At 45.5% G+C, this 10,786-nt stretch overlaps 1 protein-coding gene across 1 annotated transcript; it reads right to left on the bottom strand.

Annotated features, from left to right (window-relative positions):
* Positions 1-6,668: 6,668 nt before the first annotated feature.
* fj (four-jointed box kinase) lies at positions 6,669-8,526 on the bottom strand. Its single transcript, XM_080281669.1, has 2 exons — positions 8,466-8,526; positions 6,669-8,089 (listed from the first exon to the last, which is right to left on the bottom strand). The coding sequence occupies exons 1-2, from the start codon at positions 8,524-8,526 to the stop codon at positions 6,669-6,671; spliced, it is 1,482 nt and encodes a 493-aa protein (XP_080137795.1).
* Between the last annotated feature and the right edge of the window lie 2,260 nt (positions 8,527-10,786).

The raw sequence follows: 10,786 nt of genomic DNA, 5'->3' as shown, positions 1-10,786 counted from the left end.
ACAGGAACAACAATAACATGTTCCCTTGTCTTCACGTTAATGCTGATAGGTAGCTGTATGTACGAGCAAAAAAGCACACCCAAGCAATCTCTTACACAACCCATGCCCAGGCGACTTTATAAATACAGGTCGTGGAGGTTAGGGCACCATATCGCACTCTCATTCCCGCCCTAGCTATCACGCCCTCCCAGCACACCGCAATGGACGATTCGGGTCTCGAGGCAATGCATACATATGTGTGATAATGCCGGGGTGGTGGGGCTGGACGCTGAGACTCGCTCAACCCAACACTTCGCCTCGCCCACAAAAATTTCAGCACTCATCTTATACGCTGCTTGCATGTGAGGTTTCGATCAGGGTTTTTCTTTTCTGGTGGGTGAGTTTGTTTACGAAATTTTGGTATTAGTTACGGATTTTTTTTCGACTACACTTTTTTTTTTTTTTGAGTGAGGTATCAGTCAGGGTTTTTCTGGTTGGTTGGGTGCTTACGAAATTTTGGTCTTGGTTTTAGATAGTAATTTCTTTTTTTCTTGCCAAGGTATATTATTCTTATAAGGAGTTTGTATTTTGCATGTGAAGTTCTTAATCCGAGTTTATTCCAACTGGCGAGCTGTTTACAGAATTCTGTCTATGATTTGACTATGAATTTTCTGATAACATAGGTCTAGCTGATTATATGTAGTTATAGAGATAAAACCTCATATGCAAGATTGTCGCCGGTGTTCTAATAAAATAAGCTCTGACTCTGTATCACGACGGCTATCATTCAGAAATTATCACTTTAAATTGTCTATCCAGTGACACATTTATAAAGCCAAGACAGAATTTCTATGGTCGTCAGATCAGGAAACTCAACCCCTAGAAAATAACCAGTGTAATATAAAGAAGCGCATGTGAAGCCAAGTGAAACGCCCTACGTAATCTAGGGTCATGAACGCTCAGGGATTAGCAAGCGTTCGTTCAGTATGCTAGATTCAATTTGATGATAGCCGATGGAGCGCCGTAGAGAGCCGGTACAGAACTGCCATACTGTTGTTCCCCTGTGTGTGTTATCAAATCACTGTTCATGTTTAATCCCTTCAGTACGAGAGGATGTCACTACCTCTTCCGCACGATGACTTTATTTATTTATTTTTTATTTTTCTGCTACACCAAACGATTATTCAGCTTTGGAGAGCTCCCGGGTCGTGATGGGGATTAATGAAGGCTAAACCGAAGCTCTCCATTTATCTGTTTTATCTTCCTCCCACGTTTCTTATTCTTCCCGTTTTCTCTTCCTTGGTTCTTATTCTTCCCGTTTTACCTTCCTCGCTTCTTATTCCTCCTGTTTTTCCTTCCTTGCTTGTTATTCTTCCTATTTTATCTTCCTTGCTTCTCATTCCCCTTGTTTTTCCTTCCTTCTTTCCTATTCCTCCTGTTTATCCCTCCATGCTTCGTATTCCCCCTATTTTCCCTTCCTTGTCTCTATTTCTCCCGTTTTTTCCTCTTTGCTTCTAATTCCTCCCATTTTATCTTCCTTGCTACTTATTTCTCACATTTTATCTTTCTCCCGTTTTATCGTACTCCCTCGCCTCTTACTCTTCCAGTTTTATCTCCCTCTTCTCCCATTCCTCTCGTTTTATCTTCCTCTCGCGTTACTCATTCCTCGCGCTTTTTCTGTCGCGTAATATGAGCAAATGCGCTTCTCGGAAAACCCACGAAATCCGACTCTGCCCCCCCAGGCTCTATCCAAGTCGACATTTAACCCTCTTCACTACGACATCCATCTTTATTATCATTGTTATTATTATTATTATTATTATTATTATTATTATTATAATTATTATTATTATTATTCTCATTTCAGTTTAATAAGATGTAAAAATTGCCATCTCTTCATCTTCAGTGCGACGTCATTATTATTTTATACAGTTTACTGTACTTTATTAATGTGCAAAATTGCCATCTCTCCACCTTGAATACTGAGCTGGGACAAGGTCTTAACCCTAGAGTATGGTGCTAGTCACGAAGAGGTGCTGTGGAAAGAGGGCAGGACCACAGATTTGTCTAGTTCCGACAGACTTTTTCGGGAAATAGGCTGCAAAAGGACGAAAATACCTGCTAAATTAAAGTGAATGAACTAATTTAGTCTTGGCATCGTATTATTTAATTAGCTTAAAAGAGATCATTAGTATTGGAGGAATAATGACAACTTGTATTACCGATCAGTTCAGACAACTTTATATTAATCTTTTCGGCCGCCAGACGATTGTAGTCAGGGCAAGAAAAACTGTCTCCCATTAACCCCTTCAATAGGATGACGTTTTTTATTTTCTCTACTATTCACCATACGATTTGATTAAACTTTGATGGGGTAAAAGGCAGGCCGTGGGTGGGCAGAATCATCGTCAACTGATACTCTGACAGCAAAGGTAACCGAGTGTAAACTGATAATCCAGTGATGATGGAGAAAAGGTGTATTCATTAGTCGTGTAACCCTACTGGCCCGAATGTCACCTGTGAGAGTACCTACACCTTTACCCTCCCCTGCCCCAGCCCATCCCCTCTTAGCTAGATGTATTCAGTCAATCTACACTCCTTTGTATCCATCTTAAATCATTCCAGTCACATTCCGATCTCTGTCACCTCTCATTCATCACTCACCCGAATTCTCATACTTTCACCCACTGCATTCTAATTTTCATCCTATCATCCTTCATATTCACCCAATAGTCATTTTCACCCCAGCCGCAGTCACATCATACATCTGCCAGTCGCCAAATTATCCCCATTTCCTGCATATCGTTACTCCAGTAGTCACAGTCAGCCGTCTTTTGCCAGAGCTAATCAGCAAATTCTCACTCAATCATGCTGAGCTCGGATATCCTCGAATTCTGAACTCCTAATTTCCAACTTTCACTTCAGTCACTCCAGCAATCACAATCATCCACATCTAATTGCAGCTACGATCATCATACTCTCACCCAGTCATGGTCACCGAGTCCCAGTTACATATCTCTCATTCACCAAATTTTCACCCAGTCAGCCTCAAGTATATCCATGGGTACCGGTATGTCTTCACCCATCTTTCGCCCCGGCTAGTCACCGAATTTTCACCTGATAATGCCCAATCAGTCCCAGGCACATACCTCTCATCACAGCTAGTCACCAAATTCTTACCCCAGACTCAATCACACATCTCTTGCTTCAGGTACAATCGCCATATTCTCACCCAATAATTTTCAAACCTAGCCATAGTCACCCCTGTACCCGCGACACCAGGCTCCCACTGCTCACTCTCGCATCACTGCCATCTCCACCCAACCAACCCTGAGAGCACCATCACTACTCCCCATATCAAGACCTTCCCTCTCCTCCTGCTCCCCATATCGACATCCTACCCTCCCACACCCCACATCAACACCCTCCTTTGCCCCTCCCCAACACCCTCCCCTTCTGCTCCCCAAAGCAACACCTTCCCTTTCCCACATCAATACCCTACGTGCCCCTCAACACATCAACACCCTCCCCTTGCCCTTCACTCCACCACCTCAGCGCTCCACTTTGTCAACATCAGCCCGCGATTTGTCACCCGTGATGAGACGCACCATCGACAAATTGACTAACCGCTCGGCCATAATTTGCAAAGTGATCGCCCGGGAGATGGAGCGTCAGGATCCGCGGGGGCATTTGTCAGCGGCGTGATTTAGACGACGAGGTATAGTATTTCCTGCACAGTGGCGGATCAAGAAGGAGACGGGGCCAGAAGGGGAGGAGGGGATGATAGGGGAAGGAGGGGGGTGAGAGGAGGAGGAGGGGGGGTGAGAGAAGGACAGGGGTGAGAGAAGGACTGGGGTGAGAGGAGAAGGACGGGGTGAAAGGGGAAGGAGAGGGGTGAGAAGGGAAGAAGGAGGGAAAGAGTCAGAGCCCTCTCGCGATTCTTGAGGGGGGAGGGAATTTTCAAGGATTTTGGACCCCTCCATAGTGACGCAACTGGGGGGGAGGGGATTCAAGCAGTGCGGACCCCTCCACTTTTTATTATTAATATAAAGTTGTTGTTCTTAATCAGCTTCGCGTTTTAAATGTAATTTTGGCGTTTTCTGGACGAATTAGATAAGTCTAAACAATGACATTTTGTGGCAAATATATCGTTTAGTACTTACAAGTTTTTTTTTTCTCCCGTAACAAATATGTACAATTGCTGAATGATGAAAATCCATGCAGGTTTGAAATTTCCGTATTTTTTTATGGATCTGACCCTACTAATGAAACTTTTTAGTTTATAACTGTAAAAATGCTGGACTTGCCTCTGCTCCATAGCCCCCTTGCCCTTCTTCCTCTCTCACCCACCCCCACACCAAGCTTCTCTCATCTTAAAGAATGATAATATATTATCGTGATTACGAATGTGGATATTTTCTAACTTGTAATTTACAAGGTGACACTATTAAAAAAAAAAAAAAACACGCTGACCTCGGCTTTCCAGATGAGACATTTAGCATTTTAACGGTATTTTTTGTTTTGTGAGCCGAAACTGAAATTATACGTAAGAAGCAAATTAAAAGAAAAATAAAACAGATAATCAGCAAACATATGGTAAAAAAAAAAATGCAGGTGACTATTATTTCGTATAAATTTGGCAGCACTTCATCTGAAAGCCATCTCCTTTGCCAGTAACCATCTTTCCCACACCCAAACACCCTCTCTCTGTCCCTGCCTCCACCCCAGTGGCCAATGGGGTGACGCCTCTCTTAACTGCACCCGAGCGGACGCAATTGCCTTAATACCGATGGATGACGGCGAAATTTAGAACGGCGAAAAAGCGGGATCAAAAAATCGCCATTGCCCCATTTATTCTATTATTTTGTACTTTTTCGGCTGCTGTTATGTTGCCTTTTATTTGTTACTGCTAGCTACGATGTCTAGGGCGAAATATTTGGTCGCTTAGAGGGTAGATACAAGGAGGCGGTGAAATTCTATAGCTGGCAACCTGGGCGCCTTCAACCTATAATCACGGGCATCCCAACCCCGCCTGCCTCCTTTCTTGCCTGTCTATACCCTCTCCCCTGCCTGCCTGCCTGCCTGTCGATATCCTCCATGTCTCTCTTCCTTCCTGTCTGTCTCTCCTTTCTACTGACATTTTCTTTCTCCCTCTCATTCCAATAACAATCCTTCCTTCTACCAACATTTCTTTGCCGGCCTTTCCCTCTGCCGATCTTCTCTTTGCTGCCTCTCCTACTAATATTCTCCTGTCTCTTCTATCTGCCAACATTCTTGCCTACCTTCCTTCTACAAATATTCTGTACCTGTCTCCCCCTTTACCAACATCCTTTCTTTCTAGCAACACTCTCCTGCCTACTCGAGCGTTCTTGTCTGTCGGACTAATTGCCAATACTTTCCTATCTACGCACTGTTCGCCTTTATATTCCGCCTACTTATTCCTTCGTACCTTTCTATAACTTTCTGCTTGCCCTCCATGATACCGAACAGCACAATCATGGTACTTATGAAAGTGAAAGAATATCGTTAAGTCATTAGACCTCTGATGATGTAAAACAAACAGAGAACGAAATCAAAAGAAGAAAAATAAATCTAGAGCAGAGATGGCACAAGACCTAGCAACGTACCTAGGGGAATACCCTGTACCTTTTCTCTCCTTCCACATAGGCAAACAGGCATGGTTTTCAATGTTTCAGTAAGCTTATATCAAGAGTTTCAACAATAACACACAATAAAAGGATCCATGGAAATATGACTGAAAAATTCACGGGATTGAAATAAAATATATATACCTTCATACCTGAGACACTGGAATAAAGTACACATTGGAAGTACACATCTGGCCGTATTCTGGTCGGTTAAGGAGGCTCCCTGGCACTTTTTCCTCACTAATTTCTGCATGGGCCACATTATTTTCATATTTGCTGTTAATGCAGTCTATGTCATTATTACGAAAACCACACAAAACGTACATGAAAACAATGATGAGTGGCATGCAAAATAAATGACCAATGGAAGGTTTCAAAAAGCCTCCTAAGGCGATGAGAATACGACCCCTTGACAAAATGCGTAATATGGAGGCACAGATGTGTGATTATAACATGGCGGACAGTGCCTCATGAGACTCACAACCCTTTCCTGGCAGCTGTGGTGTGGCGTAGAAACCTACAGTGTGTGACCCCAGAACGTGGAGTGGTGTATGGTCTGGATGGGAAGTGTGGTCACTCGCTGCCTTCTGTTACCCGGGAATCTGATATGCCAAGCAGATCCTAGAGTCATATGAGTGATGTCTGATGCAGTGTTAATGTCACTGGTATAATATATGACACTGGTATATAAGGTGTGACACAAGTGAATATATGACAATGGTGTTGTATCTATGCGACAGTGGTGTAGTGACTAAGGCACTGGTGAAGTGCCATTGTGAGTCACCTGGCACGGCAACGCGAGGGTAACAGTGCCACTGGTGAGCTCCGGGCGTGACGTGGTGCGGAGGTGGCTGGTGGCACCACCAAAGGGCGACCAGTGTGGTGCCGCGACGTGCTGCCCCGGGGCCGCGGGCGCGCTTGGGGAGAAAGGGAGCAGGCGGAGGAGGGGGAGTCCCCACCTTCAACAATATCACAGGCCAGGCAGGCGCGGCCGTACCAACACCTATATTTGGTTTCGTGTAGTGTGTGTGAGCAGCGGGCTCAGGAGTTCCTGTACATCCTCTCGCACCGGGAGATCTGTTTGTGCACATTAGTGAGCCGCTCGTTTAGGATCTTTACGGACTTTTCCGGTATAGAGGGCAGGACGTCCTGCAGGTCGGGTTCGTGGCGCCGGAACATTTTCCGCAGACGATCGCCCACGTCACGCGCCGCCACCAGCCGCCGTACCCTCTCCGCCGTGGACCGCCGGAAAACACAGAGGGCGTTGAGCAGCGAGGCGTGGAAGGTCTCGTACTTGTCCAGCAGACGGTAGCCGTGCAGCAGGCCAGACTCGTTGTCTAGAAATACCAGTAGGCCTGAGGGGGCGTGGCGTGCCAGATTGTGGGCGGGCGCCTCCATCATGCCGGGGTTCCACTGCATGTTGTACAAGTTGTTGACCACTCGGTCCAAGTTGGCCGTCAGGTAGTCAAACACGATTAGGTCAGACCACTGAGCCAACTCTGCAAGTCCCGCCAGGTCTCGTGGTTCCCAGGTCTCCACCTCCAGCGGGTGGAGGCGCCGACGGGAGGGTCGCAGCGGGACGGGGATGTGGGCAGGCGCCAGATCCTCCACGAACCGCGTCATCACTACCGGCCGCTCCTCCGCCCACTGCGCCAAGGCCAGTTGACCGCCCACTCCCGACCACTGCCACGCCCCCGCCCGCACCACGCTGAGGGCGGAGGGCGGCACATTGGTAAGGCCCAGGATACGGCTGAGGTAAAAGCTGAAAATCTCGCCCTGGATCTGGTCATGATTTTGGCGGTAGCGACAGCATGACCTCGTCCCATTCGTGAAGGTCACCAGCCGGTTCTGCATGCGACCACAGCCGTCCTCGAGCCGCGCCACAGCCTGCCGCCTTGTCAACCGCCGCCACGCCTCCACCTCCGAATCAGGAAAGCCTCTGGGCAACGCGGCCTCCACGGCGGCGCCCCAGTACACCTCATTCTCCAACAATGCCAGGCCCTCACCCTCGCCATCCTCGTCCTCATCTACTATGGTGTTCTCTGCCGTCCAGCCCGTCACGTTTGCGGGCCAAAGCAGCGCCGCCGCCGCCGGGCTTTCTGTGATGTTGGGCGGGGCGGCGGTGGGAGTGACGCTGGTGGTGGCGGGGGGCGGCGCCCAGGTGTGCAGCGGCGCCGTGACGGCCAACCCCTCCCCGCCCTCCGTGATGGTGTCGGGGGCAGGGACGTGGCGGGGCGGGGCGTGCAGCGGCGCGAGGGGCGGCACCGTCAGCACCAGTGGTAGCGTCACGCCCACAGCCACGCCCACCAGGAAGGCGAGGGTGGCGGCGGCGAGGCAGGCGAGGCGGGAGGCTGGGGGCGGCAGTGGCGGGGAGGGCAGTGGGATGCTGAGCGACCCCCTCATGTTGTGGCCCCGCCCGCGGTACACCACCCCGGCCATCACCCCAGAGGCCCCATCACCGCCTGTGGGAGGAGGCAGTGGGTTAGTTCTACATCAACACTACCATTAATTCTACACTTACCACTACCATTAACAATACACTTACCACTACCATTAATACTACACTTACCACTACCATTAATACTACACTTACCACTACCATTAATACTGCACTTACCACTACCATTAATAAAAGGCCTACACTTAACACTACCATTAACACCACATTTAACACTACCATTAATAATACACTTACAAATACCATTAACAGTTTACTTACTATTAACTCTACACTTACCACTACCATGAACACTGTACTTAACAACAACTCTAAACTTACCACAGTCATTAACACTACGCCTTACCACTACCATTAAAAAATCCTAGGCGTAACAGTACCAACAGTGGGGATTAACAGTTCCCCATTTAATATCACCGTTACTGTCACCATCACTACCATTATCGATACTACTAAGGGTGAGGGACCATACATTACCATCACTATCTTCACTTTTCTCTCGGTAAAATGAAAGTTACTGTGTCATAATCTTGCTATCAACATTATGAGACTCCGAGGATTTATTTTTCTATTATTTCTGACACCACTAGACGATTTCATTCAGGGAGACGTCTTGGAAGGCAGGGGTTAATGAGGGCAGTATCTAACCCTCCATCTCGAAAAGCCTCTCCTACCGATTGGAGAAATTACGAATGAAATGTAGGATAGATCGTCGGACAGAAGGGGTTAATTCCGCACTATCATTATCACGAAGAGTTCCATTGTCACCACCATCCTTACTATCACTGTTGCTACTATACTGACTACCGGTACCATAGTCACTACCAGACGACCACTATTACTACTAACGCCATTAACCCGGCTCTTCTGTTGGGGAAATTTCATATATGGAGATGTTATTTATCAAACTTGTCCTCTACATCACTACCATTACAACCATTACTATTATCAGCTACTATCAATACTAAAACATTAACGGTACAAATTCTAGTTAACCCATGAACGTAATATTCCGTCAATTACCGACTGCCTTGGCCCTTCACCGTTTTCATAAAAGAATTTACGTCTGACGAAATAATTTCTACAGTACTTATCTAATCGTTATATATATATATATATATATATATATATATATATATATATATATATATATAAACTCCTTTTGCATACTTCTGGTAAAAAAAAAAAAAAAAAAGCGACGAATTACCAAGTTTCCAAATCTGACTGACAAACACGGATGCATTCGACGCTCTGTTTTAACTCTGATACATACTGATGATATTAATGACGGCCTTTTTGCTGAATTAAATGATGTTAATGACATGAAAACTGGACCCACCCAACAGCTCCAATGAATCCTTAACATCAGCACAGTGATCTACACGATTCTGCTAATTTGATGCAAGACAGCACTTAAAAATCAACCTCGAGAATGCATATCAGTGCGATGCAAAAAAAAAAAAATAATAAAAAAAAAAAAAATACACCACCACCACCAATAATAATAATAATAATAATAATAATAATAATAATAATAACAAGAAATCAATACCTAATAATATGGTACTGGGCTTCAATATGAATTTCTAATTACGTTATAAACAACGAGAAATATGTAAAAGATTTATAAGCAAATGAACAAGTGGCTACCGTGTCTTGATTTCTGTACCATGGTTTTCAGAGGGTAGAATATAACCCATCCATCTGTCATCCAATCTTTAACCTTCTTATCAGCAGCGAGTGGAAGGAACAGTTTTGCGGGCTCGTTGCCTTTGGTTCCTTCTTCTTCACATTAAAAAAAAAAAAATCTCTACCTAAGCGGTGTTACGTCTGCAATAAAACCCCAATCATTCCTTGACTCTAATCCTTATGGGCCCACATCCAGTTGGAGCGGCTTAACCCACTAGCCTACATGGAGTCCTTGCGTTGGTTATTTGGTTACCGTTCAACGTAATAAATGGTTTTCTGGGTTGCAGGAGGCCTCTTGACTTGTTACTCAATATACTGCAGAGTCACCCGAAAACAGCATTATATCGAGTGAAAGGCTGGGTGCTCCTTCATACCAACTTTGGACGTCCTTCCTCTCTCACTAACATCTACTTAAATTCTCGTCACAGTACGTACAGTGTATGTATGTGTGTTTAATTCATCCTTCTAAATAAGTACTCCATGTAATTAAACAAGACGCAAAAATACGTAGGCAAAGACTAAACGAAGAATATCACGCTTGAATGGAAGATAACCTAGAATCACATGCTAACATATTCCACTCACACAGGAAGCAAAATGGGTATCCTAAATATTTAAGCAAGACAAAGAAATATACAAACAAACGCCACGAACCATTATATTTCAGGCTTGAACGAAAGATGGCCTGAGAGCTCACCCTAACATTTTCTGCTCACAAGATCCACGTAATAAACAAAGCGAGTACCATATCGTAAATATTTAAGCAAGACTCACAAATACGCAAGTAAAAGACAAAACACGGTGTACTAGGCAGCGAACGGATAATGGCCGGCAAGCACACACTAACATATTCTGGTCACACGGTCCACCTCGCTTGTTCACCGTCATCCCCATTAGGAAAACAGTGTTCACTTTTGGTTCGCGTACTGCAACATATCGATAAAGTGGACACCCTCAGTCGCCGGAAAAATGACACGGTACCAACGAGAATTCAATACCCTTAGGTTCCAGT

Source organism: Coenobita brevimanus, chromosome 90, assembly GCF_032717465.1.
Source record: "Coenobita brevimanus isolate Jiangsu-jjx chromosome 90, ASM3271746v2, whole genome shotgun sequence".
NCBI classification, from domain to species: domain Eukaryota; kingdom Metazoa; phylum Arthropoda; class Malacostraca; order Decapoda; family Coenobitidae; genus Coenobita; species Coenobita brevimanus.
Note: the sequence above shows the minus strand (reverse complement) of the source record. Positions and strands in the feature narration are given on the sequence as shown.

Coding starts and splice junctions, on each gene's coding strand:
- fj (XM_080281669.1), bottom strand. CDS start 8,526: ATGGTAGTGATGGTGACAGTAACGGTGATATTAAATGGGGAACTGTTA. Junction 8,090..8,465: donor ACTGTTAATCCCCACTGTTG/GTACTGTTACGC, acceptor CTCCTCCCACAG/GCGGTGATGGGGCCTCTGGG.